This window comes from Microcaecilia unicolor, chromosome 1 (assembly GCF_901765095.1).
Source record: "Microcaecilia unicolor chromosome 1, aMicUni1.1, whole genome shotgun sequence".
Taxonomy (NCBI): Eukaryota; Metazoa; Chordata; class Amphibia; order Gymnophiona; family Siphonopidae; genus Microcaecilia; species Microcaecilia unicolor.
This window is the reverse complement of record NC_044031.1, coordinates 315741398-315762462: the sequence shown is the minus strand read 5'-3', so window position 1 is coordinate 315762462 and position 21065 is coordinate 315741398. Positions and strand designations below refer to the sequence as shown.

General features: G+C 43.7%; 1 protein-coding gene across 2 annotated transcripts in view; it reads right to left on the bottom strand.

The window, feature by feature from the left end:
* LOC115473512 (adrenocortical dysplasia protein homolog) overlaps positions 1-21065 on the bottom strand; it is a 115293-nt gene that overhangs the window by 71543 nt on the left and 22685 nt on the right. For both annotated transcript variants that reach the window (XM_030208541.1, XM_030208550.1), the window contains one exon: positions 12472-12551. In XM_030208541.1, coding sequence (XP_030064401.1) covers positions 12472-12551 — 80 coding nt within the window. The remainder of the gene's footprint in view (positions 1-12471; positions 12552-21065) is intronic.

Genomic DNA, 21065 nt, shown 5'->3' with positions numbered 1-21065 from the left:
CATTGGTCCCAGGTGCCTTTTCCAAATTGACGCCGCTGAATCGTGTGAAGAGGCATTTTCAAAATGACATCTAAGTCTGACTTTGGATGTTTTGCTCAAAACGTCAAAATTTCAATTGGGGAACATAGCCATTTTCGAAACAGCAAAATGTCTATCTTTTTTTTCTTCGAAAATGGCTATTTGCTAGATGTTTTTGTGCTTTGTGCGTTATCTTTTTGGTCCATTTTGGAAAAAAAAAAAAACATAAGTGAAAAACCTTTGGGATGTAGGAAAAGCCAGCACTCTTAGTAGACTAGCCACACAGACATCCTAGCAGAGCAGTAGGGCACTGGACTTCACATAAAAGGTACCAGGTATACATCTCACCCGTAACACCTTATACTGTATGATCTCTCCAAAACCCACAAAAAACTTAATGTACCCAACTATACACCACTACTATAGCCCTTGTGTCTGCAAGTGTCACCTATATGTGGGTACAGTAGGTTTTGGAGGGCTCATACATTCCACCACAAGTCTGTTACAGTGGATTATGGGCCTGGGTTCCCTTCTCCACTAGGCAAATCCAGAGACCTGCTTGCTGCTCTAATAGGACTGGCCCTAACATCTGACTGAGGCTGTCATACAGGCTCGTATGTAATGTTTCTTTCACATCACTGGGGGGAGGGGGTCATTCCTTTATTCTAGGCTGTTTGTGGCTACGTTTTTCTGAACACTTTGTTGATGTTCTGAAGAAGTTGTCATAATGTATTCTGAAATGTACTCTTTTTCTGCTATGATGTGTATTGGATTGTGAACGTATTCTTGGAAACCACTTAGTTTTAGGTGGTCTACACATTTTAAATAAAATAAATAAATAAAAATATTCCTCCAGTGGTTATCTAGTCATTTAGGCCACTTTTTTGTGGCTTGTCATTATTAAAACAGGTCTAGACCAAAACATTTTAGTTTTAGTCCTGGACATTTTTGTTTTGCTCCATTATGGCTGAAAAACGTCCAAGTCAGGAATGCCCAAATCCTACCCCAATACACCCCCTTGAGGTTTGGACACATTGCAGATGAACTGCATAGATAAACGTCCACAAAATGGGATTTGAAGACACCATTTTGGATGTTTTGGTGAGAAAAACGTCCAAGTGCTGCTTATGCCACTTTTTAGACGTTTTTCAAAAATGAGCCCCCTAGTGTACCTCATCAGGCTTGATGGGTGAACTTAGTAAATCTCTGTCAGCCTGAGAAATCTGCCAAAGGTCAAGGTAATCTAGGTATAGCTTACCCGGAAAGTCTTCCGCGTCCGGAGGAGTGTACATTTTTTTTTTAGAATTTCACATTTACCCTGATTGGTATGAACTGTCATTCCCAACTAGTCTAAGCATTGTGATATTTTTAGGACCCTGTTTGATCGCTTGTTTAAACAGCTGATACTTATAACAGACAAAGGATTTAATAGTACGTTCATGAATTAATGTGTTTAAAGCCGTCTAAATATTCAATAATTGTTTATGCTGTTCACAATGGGTAACCCCAAAGCACTTATGCAGCACCTGCAGTTATTTTTCCAGGTGTAGAATCTCTCTATCCCTCGCTTTTTTGACGTGACTAGAATAGCTAATATAATTATCTCTCCCTCAGAACCGCTTTGGCAGCTTCCCAATAGAGAAATGAATTGCATGTGAAGGCCGAGTTTGTTTGTTTATACAGACTCCAACAGTTGCAACATCCTTTCTTTGAATCTAACTTCTTTATACAGGTGTTGCGGAAAGGCCCACCAGTGGGGCCAACCAATCCAGCAGTGCTACTGCATGATCTGACACTGTAAAGGGTCCTATCCAGGATCTGGTAATATATAATGAAAAGTTCCCTGGAGGCTAACAAATAGTCTATTCATGATTTTGTGGAATGTGCTTGCGACAGACGTATATAGTTTTTTTTCTAACAGATACAACACTCTCCATATATCTAGAAGGTCCAGAAGTACACAAAGATTGGGGAGGCCCCTAGTATAAGTAGCTTTCAAATGTTTTGTGTTATAGGATCTATCTAGCTCCAGGTCCCACACTGAAGACTCCTCATAATTGCTAAGTGTAGCATCACGATTTAATAACAGATCTGCCAATTGTTTATAAAAGTTATCATCCAGATGATTAGGAGCATAAACGCTCCGTAGCAGCACCTCTTTCCTTGCAATAGAGGCCTTTACAGATAATATAGTGGCCACCAGGATCTTTAGTTATCATCTTTAATTTGATCAGCTAGGTCCTTTCAGAACAAAATTGCCATACCTCCTGTCCTACCAACTGCAGGTGTTGTCACACATTCACCCACCCACCATTTCAGCAATTTAGCATGCTCTATATCTGATAGGTAGGTTTCCTGTAAAAAGGCAATATCTGCCTTTTGTCTCTGAAATAGTTGTAATATTTTAGAACATTTTATTGGGGAATGTATGTCCCCCACATTCCATATAATGAACCTTATGTTAACCTGTGTCAATGTATAAAAAGGAACATCGGTGCTTCAGGTTGTTGTTTCCATAGAAAGATTGTTCCAACCCTCTGCCTCCCCCAATGTGAAAGTAGTAGATTGGAGTGTATGGGAAACAAAGACCTGATCCATGCAATCCCTTTTGGCTATTATGTCCAGACCAACTAATCAAACCAACTCCTGTTTCCCAGTTAAACATATCTAAAAATCTTCCATTATACTCCTCCTCCCTGAGCCCCACCACGGTTACCTATGCTCCTGATAGGAACAGGCCACATATCTATGCCTCCCCCTCAAGAACCCCTATTACATAGTGTAAAAAGAACTCTCTCCCCAATTGCAACCCATATCCTGTGCACCCGTATTGAATCCCCCTTTATCATAGAACCGAATAAAGGATAGGAGTCCAACAAAACATAAACCCCTCTGCTGGGAACCTTATTTGCAATATGAAAGAATACAAGACTAAGTATGGTCTGTCTGCTAAGGAATTTATAACCGACCATGTCACAGTATCTCAATGCAGGGAGCAGGGGCCATGTAGAACTGTAAACTGCAGCTCTGTGCAGATCAGAGCTGTAGTGCAGACTTCCGACTTCCCTTTTACTGTCCCAGTAGGAAAAGTCAAGTAACAACAAAATCCAATGTCGTCCTCTATGAGACACACAATGACCAGCGTGTCCCCTGGACATATCACCTGAAATAATTATAATCTATGATACAGAGGTGCGTGACCCCCCCCCAAGACCATATAGTCCACAATCCACTGGGTTAATATAGCGGTCCAAAACAAGCCCCAAGGTCCACACCCCCCACATCCCAGAGCAATGGTGGGTGGAACTGGTTCTCTCAACCTGAGCATAAACAAGAGCCTATCCAAAATGAGGAAAACGTAAGCAGATGACCGGTCATCCATAATCTTCCCTTATTGTTCAAAGGCCTCTACATGGGGCTCCCCAGCCATCACTTGTTACAGAAATCTTTGTGCTGCAGATAGTCTCGCATATCTGTGTGGTGCCATTATAGGTGACTTGCAGGCACGCTGGATATAATAGGGCAAATCGCATCTTCCTTTCAAACAATTTAGTGCATATAGGTGCAAAGCCCCTTCTTTGTGCTGCCACTTTAGCAGAAAAGTATTGAAAGCATAGGACTTTGCCATTCTCATACAGTAAAAAGTCTTCCCTCCTCAGAGAGCTTGCAGCACAGCAGTTTATGGCCAAAGTTTAACATTCTAAAAATAATCACTCGAGGTCTCACAGCTTGCTGCTGCTTTACCCCTACCTGATGGGCTCTTTCCTTGGCATATTTGTGCTTTAATGAATATTTTTATCATGTTCTGATAAATGATAGGCTTTTGTGGGTTTTAGGTATGGTAAGTTCGTATTTTTAAAAAATTTGCGTTGAAATAGTGGGTCCATTACATAAGTTGTGTTGACCCCGAGATCGATGAGGTTCACACGATCATGTTGCTGAGCTTCAAATAAGCTCTATGTTACTTTAGCTTTTATATAAAATACCTATAATGCCCATAGTATTTTATGAAAATCACTTTGAAAACAGAGTCAAGTTATGAATATGTGAGATATTTTTTTAGACTATTCATATGTTGCCTGGAAAATGATTCTCCTTGGTATTTGATATCAATTTATTTTATATATATAAAAAATGATGTGGTATAATGACATATGTTTTTTAGTGAATAGGCTTTTTCAAAGATTTTATTGTGACCAAGAACATATGGGTTGCTGATCATTTACATGTATGATGTTATCCTTAATAAGAACTGTTGACTATTCAAACATACGATTCTATTATTTATTCTAAATGACTCATATCTTTTGACCTATTAGGCTCTATTAGTATGCAACATATATATGGCCTTTTGTACTGTTCTATACCATTTTGAAAATTGTTATATTTTGTTTATTTTTAGGAGTGCCTCGCTATCATTGTATTCCTTGAATCTTTGAGATTATGATGGTAAATTATATTTTCTTATAGAGTTTGTATGTATTTTTGCATATATTATTATTTCTGGTTCTTTATATGTGTTTTTAGATCCCCCTGATGCAGGCTTTAGCCAAAACTTGGCCAAGTTTTGTCCTCTCATAATAAAATTGGATGCATAGCTCTTCTAGTGGCTCCTACTCCTTTGACTAACTCTTGCTGGTGCTGTTGCTACCTGAAGGTAGTGCCTGTAGGTGGTGGAGGCATGGGCAATAGAGCTCTGATTCTTCCCTCTACGCCTCCTCTATCTAGCTGTGCTTTGAACATTTATCCTTCTAAGACTATGCCCTTTTGGTTCTGCTTTTCCTGTGTCACCTCCACCTTGGGTGGGAGTCTGAGGGTTAAGGTGGTTCTGCAGTTGTGAGGGAGTATCATTAAAGGGGAATGGCAGCTTCCTATAGACTCTCTCACACATTTTTACAGTATGTGGAGACAAAATTGCGAGCCTCATCAATTGCTGGTCCATCACAACAGAATGCTTTACCGGGGCATTTGAGAACCTGTGAAAATACTCAACAATTTAAATGTTTTTTAAAGACTTGCTCTTTTGTAAAGGCCTTTTCTGAAGAATGAAATAGATTATTAAGGTTCAGTTTGGGGGTTTTTTTTTGACCGTTTATATTTTTATGTATGTAACTTCGTTACTCGCTTTGGATAAAAGCAGGCTATAAATAAATAAATATATATATTAAAAAACATTTTTTTAAATATATATTTTAGAACTTATATTCTGCATTATCCACCGTTCTAAGTAGATCACAGTAAGAACATTCATAATAAAACAAAAGACACGGGGGTCACGTGATGGCAGGAGCCTAGACGGACGTCTCGAGGCTGCTCTCCTCCTCATCGCTTATAAATCAGCTGATTTAATGTGCTCAAACCCCCGATCTGGTCCCTCAAAACATCGTCCAGTACAAGGTAGCGTGGGCTGCATCGATTGAGCAATAAAGGAGAAAGATCAGAAGCTGCTTTCAGGGTATGCCGGCAAAGACCCCGCGTACTCAGAAAGGGCGCGGAACCCCCCACGTGGCTAAGATGGCGTCTGGAAAGGAGAAAGGAGAGGCGACCCAGAGTCAGGATCTGCCGGTGGTAGCCATACAAGACGCAGCGATACAAGAGATAATGAAGCACATGGCAGCAGTTCTGGATGACAAGCTGTCAGCGCTGCATGTCTTTATGGACGAGATGAAAGAAAGCATGGCGGCACAAAGCACCCGCATACAACTGGCAGAGGAATGAATATCACAGCAAGAGGATCTGGTGAATAATGTGAGTTCTCAAATGTCTGCTCTGGAGAAGAGGTGTAAACTGCTGGAAGAGCAGGTAGAAGATCATGAGAACCGGAGCAGGCGGAATAATATCAGGCTGGTGGGAATACCGGAATCGGTCAAAGATAAAGAGCTCTGGGACTTGGTAGAAGTCTGGCTGCCGAAAGAGCTTGGGATTGAGTCAGAAGGGCAACGTCTCAAAGCAGAGCGGGTGCATCGGATCGGAGCGCTTAAAGAACATAGCAGTAAGTCACGCCTGGTAATTGCTCGTATTCTCAACTATGCTGAGAAAGCCCAGCTGATGGAAAAGTATCGCCAGAAGAGAACCCTGACTTATCAGGGGACAGGCGTGCTGATGTTTCAAGATTTCTCGCCGCGGGTGTCAGAGCTAAGAAAACGAGTGTCTCCGTACTGCTCTCAGCTCTACAACAAAGGGATCCGGTTCTCGCTGCAGTACCCAGCAAAGGTGAGAGTGCTGCATGAAGGTCGTGTTCTATTCATGGAGCAGCCAGAAGAATTGCGCTCATTTCTGGAGCGGTTGCAGTGATAGAGTGCAATGTTAGAGTGGTTGAAGGGAGCCGGCTTGAAAACACCTTTGATGACATGTGGAGAGCCGCCGGAGACATTATGCCAGGCAGGCTAGGATTTATTTCTTGTTATTTTTGACGTGCAGGGGATTGCAAGCAGCAGAACCATTAAAGATTGATTACTGTAAACAACAAGGAGTGGAGCCCGGGGCATTCTTAAACGGGAGACATTGTTGATTTGGAAGGAGAGGCTGTTTGTGGTTTTTTTTTTTTTTTCTTCCCAGCTTTATCTGGATGCCAGCTAGAAGACTGAAGACTCAGTGGGGAAGTTGTGAGTTGCCTGGGGACGATTTGTAATTTAAAGAGGCTTGTTGCAGTGAAGCCTGTGTTCTTTTTTTATAGGCTGCACGAGGTAGAGAGAGAGAAAATAAAGGAACACAATGGACTATAGTTTGAACAAGTTTGGAGGGGTACTGTTATTTGTATAATTTGCCTCTGATGGGATCGTTTTACTTTTCTGCTGTCGTATTGGGGGAGTTGAAGGGAAAATGTTGAAACGGGTGGTGGGTGTTTAAGAAAGGGAAATGCAGCGCTCAGGCAAGCTGAGGGTCCTTTTCGGGGGGGGGGGGGGAGGAAGGGAGGGGAGTAGCTTTCTCTTAGGGGAGGGTTGTAACACTGGTTGTTCTAAAGGGGAGGGTGGGAAGGGACTTGAGGGTGTGGGCACAGGTAGGGGGGAAGGGGGATGGGAGGGGAGAAGTGGGAGGAAGGAGCTATTTGACTGGATGGAGTGAATGGTACACAGAGTGTGGATGTAGCAAACGAAGGGAGGGACAGGGATGGGAAAGAGAGGGAGGGGAGGGGGAGGGGCTGGGGTGGGGGGAAGGCTCCTGGAGAAATAAGGAATACTGTTACATGGAGGAGATTGGCACCGAGGCAACACCTGGAAAGGGAGGGGGTGGTGAGCTGGGACATCACCCCTTGTTCTCGGACATAAGGCTGCATATCGCCTTTCGATCTGACAGATGGGTAGTTTGAGAATAGGATCATTAAATGTTGATGGTATTCACTCACCGGTTAAGCAGACTAAAATTTTGGCATACTGTAATAAAATGAAAGTTGATGTGATGTTTTTACAGGAGACTCATCTCTCACAAGAACATCGGAAGTTACAAAAAGGGTGGGTTGGAGAGATAGTGTCATCTTCCTTTAATAACAGACAAAGGGGGGTGGTTATATTATTCCATAGAAGGCACCATGTTAGCATGCATAAATTAGTACAAGACCCAGAGGGTCGGTTTGTCATATGGTGGGGAGAGGTTGCAGGGCAGAGGGTGGCCTTATGCTCCATATATGCGCCAAATGTATATTCCCACTCTTTCTTTTCTGGTCTTTTAGCTCATTTGGTATCAGTTAGTGGGTACAAATTGGTGCTGGGGGGAGATTTTAATATTACTGCAGACCCCTTGATAGATTGCAAGCCAGCAAAGCCGCGGCCTCCAGCATGGAAAGATAAAGGGATTAACTTTCTAGTACAAGAGCTAGGGCTCCTGGATATCTGGCGGATCTTACATCCAGAATCATATGACTACACTTTTTTTTCTCAGGTACATGGGGTATATGCACGGCTCGATTATTTACTAGTTGATGCAACCCTTATGTCGAAAGTGCAGGCGGCAGATATAGTGGACGGGGCAGTGTCGGATCATTGTTTGATTTGGGCAGACATCCAGTGGCACCAAGGCAGTGCATCAAGGATGTGGCGTATGAATCCAATGTTGTATTTGGAGCCTGAGTTTCGTAGTTTTTTGTTGAAGATGTGGGACAATTATCTAATGGAAAATGACCCGGAATCAGTAGACCCTATAACTTATTGGGAAGCGGGGAAGGCCGTGATGCGGGGGCATATTATCGCCTATGGGGCAAAATTAAACAGGGAGCGTAATAGTAGATTAATTGCCTTATCGAGCCATCTGCAACAGTTGAGGGGGAGGCATGTACGGCAGAGGGAAGACGAGATAAAAAAGGAATATTTGGACACTCGCCGGCAAATTAATGATATTTTGAATGCGCGGGCGGCTCAGGATATCAGCTTGTATAAATTTAATTTGTATAGATGGGGGAATAAGGCGGGGAGATTGATGTCGACCCTGGTAAAAGGCAGAGGGGCCAAAAAAATCATAACGAAGGTGAGATCTCCTGGAGGGCAGGTAGTGGCCACATCTGAGGGCATCCAGGAAGAGTTTGTCAAATTCTATCAGGCACTGTATAATGCAGGAGAGACAGATCGGACCCAGCGGGAATTATTTTTTCAGAATCTTCCTTTACCGCAGTTATCGCAGGAGCAGAGAGATCAGTTAAATGCGCCGGTGAAGGGAGAGGAAGTACTTCAGGCAGTGAAACGCCTTAAGTTGGCTAAGGCCCCCGGTCCGGATGGCCTAGGGCCTGAATTTTATAAGATATTAGGTGCCAACGTAGGACCCCCTTTTCAAGAATTATGTCATCATCTCTGCACAACTGGGGAGGCGGGCGGTAGACTTACACATGCACACATAGTGGTACTCCCTAAGCCTGGGCGAGATGAGGAATTGCTGGGTTCCTACAGGCCCAAATCGCTCCTTAATCAAGACATAAATAGGTTGGGGAGGGTCTTACCTGGCCTGGTTCACTCGGATCAGGCGGGATTCGTGCCAGGCCGATATGCATCTTCCAATATTATGAGAGCCTTGACAGTGTTGCAGAAAGGGGGGGGGGGGGGCAAACCCGGAGATGCGATCATTACAAGTTTGGACGCGGAAAAAGCATTTGATAAGATCTTGTGGGACTATCTATTTTGGGTGTTACCGCAATTTGGTATCATGGGAGCTTTCTTAGGAGGAATCCGCGCTTTATATAGCCATCCCACAGCTCAGATATTAATAAATGGAGCATTGTCATCTGTCTTTTCCTTAAAGCGGGGCACACGGCAAGGGTGCCCGCTCTCCCCGATGCTATTTGTGCTGTCCTTAGAACCCTTTGCTATCAAAATTCGACAGACGGACAAAGTTCAGGGAATTAAAATGGGATCCCAAGAATTTAAAATTAATCTGTTTGCAGATGACATGCTTATATATCTAGATAGAGCATCCGTGACTGTTCCTATTCTTATAGACTTAATTGTCCAATTTGGGTCTTTCTCTGGTCTATGTATTAATTTTGATAAGTCTGAGGCTTTGCCGGTGTCCTCCCCTTGTGCGTTTAGGCAGCTCCACACGTTTCCCTTAGCTTGGTCAACCGGAACTTTAAAATATTTAGGAGTGTATTTGCACGCGGATATGAGAGTGGTATATCGTCGCAATATACAGGACAAGCTAGATGGCATTAAAAAATTGTGCCACAGATGGAGAGATTTGCCCCTTTCTTTATTGGGGCGTGTAGCGTTAGTAAAAATGGTTATGTTGCCCAAGATTCTATACCCCTTACAGATGATGCCATTTTGGATAACACGAAAAGATGAACTATACTATAAGGGGTTTATTGGTACTTTTCTTTGGGCGGGAAAGCGGGCCAGGATAAGTTTTGCTAAATTGACGATTGCTAGGAATAAGGGAGGATTAAATCTTCCGGACCTGCAGTTATACAATGTGGCAGCGCTACTTAGGTGGATTTTTGAGCTCCATTCTGGGTCTGCTAAATATGCCCCAAAAGGTATCTGGCAAGGTGAGGTGCTGCCGTATTCAGTGTTTAATAGTTTACAAGTACAGGGAAGCTCGAAAGGAGACCTCCAGTGTTTGCTTCAGCCTCTGAGAAAGGCCTGGAATTGGTGGCGGGGTGGACTGGGAAAGGCCACAAGACCATCTCCGTTTCTGACAGTAGTAGATAACCCCTCATTTCCAGCGGGTCAGGGGGCGTCGCGGTTCAAAGTGTGGGCCAAAAATGGGTGTCGTTATGTGGGACATTTTACGGTGGAGGGACAGGGGATATTCCCCACATTTGAGCAGGCTCGGAATTCTTGGAGCTTGGGACAGGAAGATTATTTCCCTTTTCTTCAATTGAAGCACTATTGTGCGACCTTGTCTTCTAGGAAAGAGGGGGGCCTAGTTTTTCGCGGCTGGATAAGATGTTTTGTCAGATGCCGAACGCTGCAAACAAATTGGCGGTATGGTATTCTATAGGAAGGGAGCAAAAGGAGGACTTCTTCATTGCTGGCCTGGCAAAATGGTGGGGTGAACAAGTGGGGGAGGAAATCACGGGTAACATGTTGGCAACCTACTTTGCAGCGTCATTTAAATTGACAACTAGTGCAAATTTGCAGGAGATGCAGTTTCGGTTGCTACATGGTGCTTTTATAACAAGAGAGAAAGGAAAGCGGATGGGGCTTTGGGAAGATGACACTTGCATAAGATGTAAACACAGCAAAGGCACCTTAGTACATACCTTTTTGGAGTGTACTGAGTTGTATGTATTCTGGAAAGGGGTGCTGCAAGTGTTGGAGCATTTGTTGGCACAGGCTGTAGAGTGGTCCTACCGGATTTTGCTGTTGGGGGATGAGTCTCAGTTGCGAGAACAGGGGTTGCAGCCATCTCAGGTCCGGTTTGTATGTGTAGCGCTGATGCTGGCACGAAAAACGGTATTAGCACACTGGATTTTGGAAGACCCGCCGGCTATCAACCAGTGGTGGACTAGAATGCTGCAGATGGCTAGATGGGAAACGGAACGCAGTAAGTCCACTGGAGGGAGAGGTCAGGCATATGGTTCTTTATGGAAGCTGTTTGAGGTACTGTATTCTGCAAAGAAGGAATCTCCAGGAGCGGGGAGGGGGGTGGGGGTTAGACGGGTATAAACTAAAAAGTTAGAGGGAAGGGCAGAGGAGATATATTTATGTTTAAAATGGCCTCATTTTGATAGTTGTATTATGTTAAGTATACAACAAGGTTTGTTAGCTGACACATGTAGTCAATGTATTCATTGTATTTATAGGTTATTATCGGCTGCTAGATATTGGAAATAGTTGGCTTCATTGAGCCGAAATGTGATGTTCAAATGTTACATGTCTTTTCTTCTAATAATAAAGATATTTTCAAAAAAAACAAAAAACAAAAGACACAATACAATATACAAACAATGTAGGAAAGTCACAAGAATGTGATAGAACAGGACACAATTCCGTGTAGATCACATCGTACATTTAATGACATGGTGACCACCAAGTTTACAGTAAAAGGGCAACAACTAGATTCTACTAAATCCTGTGCATTGTTTCTATGAGGTTTGTAGGCTGAAAGCACAGCTGCTTCCTGATCACTTGTACAGGCCTAAGATTTCATTCTCAACCTCTTCAAAAGCACATAAGATGTAGAGCCATATCAATGCAGGAGTTAGTGACAAGATCCTTACAGTGCAGGACTGACTTCAGAATTCACTCACAAACAGAAAGAAAATCTAACTGTATTCCCGGAAAAAAAAATGCAAACTTTGTAATGTAAATTAGAGAAAAAGGGATAAAGGACTCAAATGAAACGTCCAATGAAAGTAGTATGCAGGTATACCATAGTGGATATGTGGCAGAAACACCCAACTGGCTGAATCTGATTTTGAGAGAATTGGCTCCTGATGTCATGTTATTATGGAAATACAGAAAGTCTGCATTTAGACTACAGAAAAAAATATTCTCAACACTACATACCTTTAAAGTAATGAGTACAATATACCACTATACTTCAGAAAGATCAAAGGGGGAACTGAAACTAAACCTCAATCCCAAATTCTTTCAGAAATCTGCACAGCTATCTTTACTACCGATTCATTTTTAGCTACATTAGGGTTTCTAGAAAGAGCTGAGTTCTTTCTACTTAAGTGACTGCTCATTGCTGTGTAGAACCCATACACTTTCATTCCTTGCTGTCCATTTGCTCCAGATAAATAGTTCTCAACCTTTGAATTCAAAGAAACACTTTACCATAAGTCAAACTTCCACACATCACATTAAAAAGGTCCTCTGTTTTACCATTAAATAAGTGCACTCTCTAGTCTGCCCTTGTGTTGCTTTACAAAATATTATTGTGCACTAGGATTGCATGATGCTAAGCCTTAAGACATCAGTAGATGCATATGACTCCTCAGTCATAGGGTAAGCATTGTTGCCTTGCATTTGTTGAAAAGCCAACCATTGCGGAAAAAAAAAAGGACAGCCTCTTTCTTACCAGTTAAGTAAGTCCACGTTGTCCGTTTCCATCGATAATATAACAAAACGTTGAATGCGAAGATAAAATTCACAGTATTTCTGGAAGAAAAATTGGGTTTTGATTTTCTTGTTCAGTAAATGTTTACAGTGAAGACTGGCCACTCCTGGCACCCTCAAACTACATTTTCATTGTTTCTTTATAATTATATGGTTTTACTTTTGACAGGAAATTTTGCAATTACTGGTTTGTTGCCAAGATATTGCCTCTAACATTAACTGTTCCCTGCAAGATTGGAACTCTGCAACATGTCTATCTTTCAAGTGGTATGTGCCCTGGGAAAAGCAAAGAATCTCCTTTAGCTAGTTATGTAGAATACACTTAGTAAAATGTGATAGAAAGCATTTAGCATAACTAGGTTTTAAAAGTTGGTTAAGTTCATAGAGCAGCAATCCATAATCAGTTATTAAGGGAGACCTGAGGGAATCCACTGCTTATTCCTGGGGTAAGCAGCAAGGAATCTTGCTCTTTTTGGGATCCTGCCACAAACTTGTGATCTGTATTTGGCCATTGTTGGAAAAAGGATATGGTGCTTAATGGGACTTTAGTATGAAAGTATGGCAATTATTATATTCTTATATTCCAATACAATCACATAAAAGAACACGAATATAGAAGCATATATCAATAGAATAAAAGTATAACATAAAATGGTGACATTTATTCATACCTGTTCATTTCCTTTCCTTGAATCTTGCTAGGGCAGTCCATATCACAGGGCTGTGACCCTTTTCTACCAGCAGATGGAGGTAGAGACACTGAACTGTTCCAGTGACATAACAGCGGCACTGCCTGCACAAGAGCTTCGGCTCTGACCCCCTACCAGTGAAACCCACCCCGGACCTCAGGGCTTGGCAGCTAAGTTCACGTCTCCCCTGGAGACTGATCAGGTTCCCCTATAAGCTGATTGGGCTGCTGCTGGGTTTTATTTTTGGCTATCTTTATTTTTTTTAAAACAAACTTTATTCCTCCAGACCCTCTGAAGGAGGACCTTCATAATACAAGGCAAAGTTTCGGCCTGCCTTTCAGACATCGCTGCCTGGATGTCCAACCGGCATCTGAAACTGAACATGGCAAAGACTGAGCTCCTTGTCTTTCCACCCAAACCCTCTTCTCCTCTTCCCCCACTTTCCGTCTCTGTTGACAACGCCCTCATCCTCCCCGTCGCTTCAGCCCGCAATCTCGGAGTCATCTTCGACTCCTCCCTCTCCTTCTCTGCCCATATCCAGCAGACAGCTAAGACCTGTCGCTTCTTCCTTTATAATATTAGCAAAATTCGCCCATTCCTCTCTGAACAGACCACCCGAACCCTCGTCCACTCGCTCGTCACCTCTCGTCTTGACTATTGCAACCTTCTTCTCACTGGCCTCCCGCTTCACCATCTATCCCCCCTTCAATCTGTCCAAAATTCTGCCGCACGTCTTATCTACCGCGTGAACCGATACTCTCATATCACCCCTCTCCTCAAGTCACTTCACTGGCTCCCAATCCACTACCGTATACAGTTCAAGCTTCTCCTTTTAACCTTCAAATGCACTCAATCTGCAGCCCCCCAGTACCTCTCTACACTCCTCTCCCCGTATGTTCCCACCCGTAACCTCCGCTCTCAGGACAAATCACTCCTATCTGTACCCTTCTCCACTACCGCTAACTCCAGACTCCGCCCCTTCTGCCTCGCATCACCATATGCCTGGAACAGCCTTCCCGAGCCCATACGTCATGCCCCCCCTGCCCATCTTCAAGTCCTTACTCAAAGCCCATCTCTTCTCCCTTGCTTTTGGCGCATAACCACCTTCCCCACTCATGATACCTACACTGACTACATAGTTTGTAACCTTTAGATTGTAAGCTCTTTTGAGCAGGGACGGTCCTTCCCCATGTTAAACTTGTACAGCGCTGCGTAACCCTGGCAGAGCTATAGAAATGCTAAGTAGTGGTAGTAGTATAATGGTTTCTATACATGCACATATATATAGATGGATATAGATATACAATTAGAGATCTGTTGCATCTTAGGTATAAGATTTGGGACTGATAACTGGCTATCACTTTACCTTTAAGTGTATATGTAATTTTCTCTATCTGTGCTATCTCATAGAATTGTGCCTGCTGCACTTTCGAATGCGTTGCCCTCCTCACTTTGTCTGGAAGACTCCTTTCTGAAATTTAAAAAGGCCTTAAAGACACACCTGTTTTCGATGGCCTTTGGTGATAGGCTGGGGGTGTGATGGTGACTGGAATATGGGAGGGCCTGGCAGCCATTTTGAGACTGGAACTGGCATGGGCAAGTTGTTATATGTGGTCTTGTACGGTTGAGTCTTTCCTATCCATTAATTGGTGTTCCTTTCTGGTATTTTACTAATGATTTAAAATTGTACAGCACTGTGATTTAGCTTTTTGTAAGCCAAGTGGGATAGAAAATGTAATAAACTATAAATTAATGTCCATAGGAAGTCTTGGTAGCCATTTTGGCTGAGGAGCTGGCAGGAGCAACTGTAGATAGCTCTTACCCGAAAACGGCTACTAGACTACTAGGTAGGCAGGGGGAAGGCGGGGTCTGGAAGGACCCACGAGAACCCGTTCTCTGCTGGGGGGGGGGGGGGGGTTAGGGGTGGAGACATCATTTTCAGTTTCATCTGAAACTGAGTAGATATTTTGGCTGCTGATTTGGATTCTGTCGCCTTCTGCAGGCAATGTTGTCTGAGGTACATATTTACAAAGTTTTATGTGTGGAAGAAGCAAAAAAAAAAAAAAAAGTATCCTGGGAGTAAGATTGTTGGGAAAGGGCAGGAATGTAAGACGTTGAGGGGACTGCTGCTGTTGGCTGAGGAGATAAAAGACTGACAGCAAATGTGAGAACTTTACATAATGGTGCTCGACTTTGTTGCAAAATATAAGAATAAGAAACAAGAATGAAGTTCAACTATTGCTGCTTTGTGAAATGTGTGTCATATTTGAACAGAAATTTTAAAAATTAAATACATTTATTTTAGAAAAAGATCAATAACCAATATAGTTATAAATAACATTAAAATATCACAAGGTTTTTATTCAGACCAAAGATGAATAACACAACCCCAGTGAAAGACACTGAAACTGTAGTAAGTGTTCGGGTGTTTTGAGGTCTTTTCCTCGTATTTTATTATAATCATTGAGACCACATATTACTGAATTATTTTCCGGTTTCATTCTTCAGACATAACACCCATATGTATACTCTTGCTCTTCTGATAAGCAGATGCACATACTTGCACTCCGTCATTTTTCAACAGACACACACGCTCCCTGTCTTCCGTTGTTGTGCTGCTGTTTGCTGCTCATGTGCCCTCTTCACCCCCCCATTCATTAGCCACCTTTACGTAAAGTTCTCGCATTTGCTGTCAGTCTTTTATCTCCTCAGCCGACAGCAGAGTCCCCTCAACTTCTTACATTCCTGCCCTTTCCCAAAAATCTTACCCCCAGGACACATCATTGGTTTCACTGGCTCTCTCCAAGGCCCCATGAAGTGCTCAGTCTTCCCCACAACACTTGCAGCACAGTCCCTCCTTCATCCTACTAAATTGTAAATTTCCTCATTTACAATACTTGTTGGAAAATGCGGGCTAATATACTCTGTCAATGCAGAGTCAAAAGACTGTCTAATGTTATTTACTTTATGCTGGAAAAAAACGGCTAGACTATCAACATCTAGTTGCAACTTATTAGAACTGTGGTTCCCAAACCTGGTCCTGGAGGCACCCCAGCCAGCCAGGTTTTCAGGATATCCTCAATGAATATTCATGAGAGATTTGCATGCACTGCCTACACTGCATGCAAATCTTTCTCATAAATATTCCTTATAGATATCCTGAAAACCTGAGATTGGGGTGCCTCCACTCCCATGTTTGGGAACCGCTGAATTAGAAATCGAAAAATTGTTTTAATTAGGTTAAAAATTATAAACAGCTTTTTAGAAGAGTTTTCTGCTTCCAAATACTGTCTTTCAAAATAAGCTTTTTTTTTGCCTCTTGAACTTATGTTGTTTTATTATACAGCACAAACTATATATTCGACAGGGAGTAATCTCCTCAGTTGATTAACAAGATATCTAGACAGATAAGAGATTCTATAGGTAGAATATTGGCGTGTCTAACTATGACATTGTTGTTTAAACCACTCTGGTGTTTCAGAGGAAAAGGCCTCAAGAAGCCCTCAGCTCAAGTTTGGCTTCAGGGGCAGGACTGCTTCATCATTGGCCAAAAACCCTCATTATTTTTATTCTTTGTTTTTTTACTTCTTATAATTACTTTATAGCAACATTCAGAGCATGGATTAGCTTAAATTGACTTAGCTTGTCTGTTGCTTCTTCTCATCTTGATGTGATTTTTCTGTTTGGTACAGCAAAAGATTTCGATGGTTATATTTCGCCCTATGGTAAGCATACTTAACTACTTTTTTTGGATATCCTCTCTGCTGTAATCGTTCACTTAGATCTTTAGCTTTGTATCGAAAATCATATTCCTGTGAACAGAGACGTTGATAACGTAAAATCTGTGAGAAAGGTAAGCTGTCCTTTAGAAATTCTGGATGACAGCTGGAGTATTGTAGTAAAGTGTTTACATCCGTATCTTTTCGAAATACAGTTGTCTTGAATGAAAAAGCTTCTTTAATCACTCTCACATGTTTTGCTGCACCAGACAGAAAAATCACATCAAGATGATAATGGGATTATGATCTGTATTTTACGCTACACAAACAAAGCTAATAGGGTTTCTAAGATCATTAAAGATCATTGGGGAATTCTACAAACCCTACCAGTATTTTTAGACACACGGGTAAGATTTGCATACAGTGTTCCAGAAACCTTAAGGAATTATTATGTCCTTCTCTGTTACCAGCTCAGATAAGGGAGACGCAGATATACAAGGGACACAAGAAGTGTAACGATTGCTGTATGTGCTCCATGATGTTAGAATTAGAGCGTTATATACACCCACGGACAGCTAAGGAGTACACTCTGAAGGTGAATACCACTTGCAGATCGGATCATGTGGTATATTGTATTATATGCCCCTGCAACAAAATATATGTGGGGCAAACAACGCGCCTGCTGTATGTTCATTTGATAGAACATAAGAGCACAATAAAAACAAAGAAATGCACTTCACCATTAGCTTGTCACTGTGAGTTGCTACAACATACTTTCTCCCCGCTTAAGTGTTTTGTGCTACAACAGATAGAGATGTCTCCAAATCGTATTGGAGACAACAGAAAATGTATACTTTTGCAAAGTGAACAGTGCTGGATTTTTCGGTTAAATTCACTAGCTCCTGAAGGATTGAATGGAAGGATAGAATGGTGCCACTTTTTTTGAACCCCTTTTTTTGAAATAACTGGTTCAGCAAATGAAGATAATGAATAAGAAGAATTAAGAGACACACTCCTGCCAGGGAATAAACTGATTGGCTCATGATAAAGTAGGGCGTATGACGTGGTCGGTTATAAAGAGCGGCCATTTTGTTATATGCTTGTCTTCCTCTGTTTCACCTATCCGGCGGTACGAAGCTACAGCTGGGTACTGAAGCTGACCCCGACAGAGCTGGTACAGGTTGTAATTTATTTCTCTCATTCTCATCAGATATAACGCAGACCACTAGACCCTGAGGCAGGTTATCGAAACTGTCAGGTTCTCAGGTTCAGAGCCCGCGGGGCCGGGCTCTGGAGCAAACGTGAGCCCTTGGGCTGCTGCCGAGGAGCGACAGCAGCAGGCAAAACCCACCAACCAACACTGGGCAAGCACACCGGCAGGGACTGCAGACACTGCCCAGCGAACCGGAACACATGGACTGGAATCCCCCGGACTGGAGGACACAGGACTGGAACACTGGACTGCAATCCCCCGGACCGGAACACACTGGACTGGAGCGCACCAGACTGGAACACACACCGACCGGAACACACTGGACTGGAGCACACAGCTTCACCTGCGCTTGGCCACTACCCCCCCCCCCCCCCCAAGGGTTGAGCCCTCGGGTTCGAGTGGCCGGCAGGACTTACCGGATACCGGATGACACAGGGACCAGGACCAGGACTGGAAACAGAAGTACTCCTAAACCTAAACTGATCTAAGTGCTCCCAAGCCCTAACCCAGCAGGAGTGTTCCTAACAGTAAACTGACAAAAGGACATCCTAAGCCCTATACTAAACAAGAGTTCCTAAGCCCTGCTCAACCAAGGGACTTCCTAAGCCCTAAACTAACAGAGCAGGGACCTAAACACAAAGCTAACACAGGTGCTACTAAGCACCAAGCTACAAGCAGAGCTCTACACTAACAAGCTAAACACAAAACTAACAAGCTACCTAAGCACTACTCTAGCAAGCTAGACACCAAACTAACAAGGAGTTCCTAAGCACTACTCTAGCAAGCTAGACACCAAACTAACAAGGTGCTTCCTAAGCACTACTCTAGCAAGCTAGACACCAAACTAACAAGGTGCTTCCTAAGCACTACTCTAGCAAGCTAGACACCAAACTAACAAGGTGCTTCCTACAGCACCAAAACCCAAACAGCAAAGACTGCAATGCTCCCAATAGCACAAACACCAGAAGTACTTCTAACAGCAAAATATGCAGTGTTCCTAACAACACCAAACCCTGAAGTACTTCTAACAGTAACAGAGCTTCCCAAAGCCCTACACACAGCAATGCTTCCAAAACCAAGAGGGAAAAGCAGGAAAGCTAAACACACAGACACCAGTGCACACTGCACTAACCATAACCTGGACCTTAGCAAAAACAAGCAGGGAAACTAGACACAAAGTCAGAAGTGCACACTGCACCACCCTACCTAAAGCAAACACCACCGTTGCAAAGGCTCTGAAGGAAAGAACACCACTTCCTTATCAAGGCCCTCCCTGATGATGTCACACTCCCTAGACCCAGGCAGCACACTGAAACACAGAGAGCACACTGAAACCCATAGAGGCCCAACCCACACCAATGCAGCACCGTGAAGCACTTGAAGCCAGTACACCCAAAGAGAGGTAGAGCTAACTCAGTCCCTACACACAGCTGTAGTAAAGTGAAACAATTAGCCTCATGCTGGCAGCAGCCAGCACAGAGAGAGAGAGCTAGCTCAGACAGGACAGACAAACGAAACAGAAGCCAGCTAAGAAACTGACACCCAGGAAAAAGGTAAGTTTGAGAGGGGTTCTGACAACGATCATAACAGCACCTCCCCCTCACTCCAGGTCTCCAAAGAAAATTTAGGTCTCCAGGGGTAACTGTGATGAAACTTCCAATGGGTTTCACAACATAAATCTGGACGGCTGGGCAGGAAGTAACAAGTACATCTGGAACTTGGAAACTAGAGTGGCTTTGGCCGCCACGAGGCTCTTTAGGACAGCTGCTAGGCAGGATCAGAGTCTTGGATGCAACAAGTGGAGTTCTATTCAACAGGAACCATCTCCAGAAGGAGTCCACAACTTCCTTGACTTCCTGGTACTCCACTGTAGCAGCCAGAACTGGGCTAGAGCCCACACCCATCCTGGAATCTGAAGCCGGACAGGGACTCGAACTGGACCTCAGACTGGACCTTGTCTCTTGGCTGGAGCTGGAACTCAGAAGAAGGTCAACATCTTGGCTGAAATGGGAACTCGGAGTAGACTCAGCATCTTGCCTGAGACTGCAACCTGATCCGGCCTCAGCCTCTTGACCGGAACTGCCACTCAATTCGGACTCAGTCTCTTGACTGGACTCGGTACTCAGCGTAGACTCAGCATCTCGGCTGGCACTGGAACTCGCTCCGGACTCAGCATCTTGGCTGTAACCGCAACTCACACCAGCCTCAGCATCTTGGCTGGAACTGCCACTCAATTCGGACTCAGCATCTTGGCTGGACTTGGTACTCAGCGTAGACTCAGCATCTCGGCTGGCATGGGAACTCGCTCCGGACTCAGCATCTTAGCTGGAACTGGAACTCCAACTTGACCCGGACTCAGCATCTTGGCCGGGACTGCAACTCTCCCCGGACTCAACATCTTGACCGGAGCTGCAACTCAATTCTGATTCAGCATCTCGGCTGGACTCTGCACTCGGTGCAGACTCAGCACTCATCGTGGACTCATCACTCAGTATAGACTCAGCATCCTGGCTGGGACTACAACTCGATCCAGACTCAGCATCTTGACTGGAACTACAACTCGATCCAGACTCAGCATCTGGACTGGAACTGCAACTCGATCCAGGCTCAGCATCTTGACTGGGACTATAATTCGATCCAAACTCAGCATCTGGACTGGAACTGCAACTCGATCCAGGCTCAGCATCTTGACTGGAACTATAACTCGATCCAGACTCAGCATCTGGACTGGAACTGCAACTCGATCCAGGCTCAGCATCTTGCCTGGAACTGCAACTCAATCCAGGCTCAGCATCTTGGCTGCTACTGCTGCAACTCGCTCCGGACTCAGCATCTTGGCTGCCACTGCTGCGACTCGCTCCGGACTCAGCATCTTGGCTGCCACTGGAACTTGGCAGCGGCTTGGCTAGCAGGGCCACTTGAACTGGCATCGGAG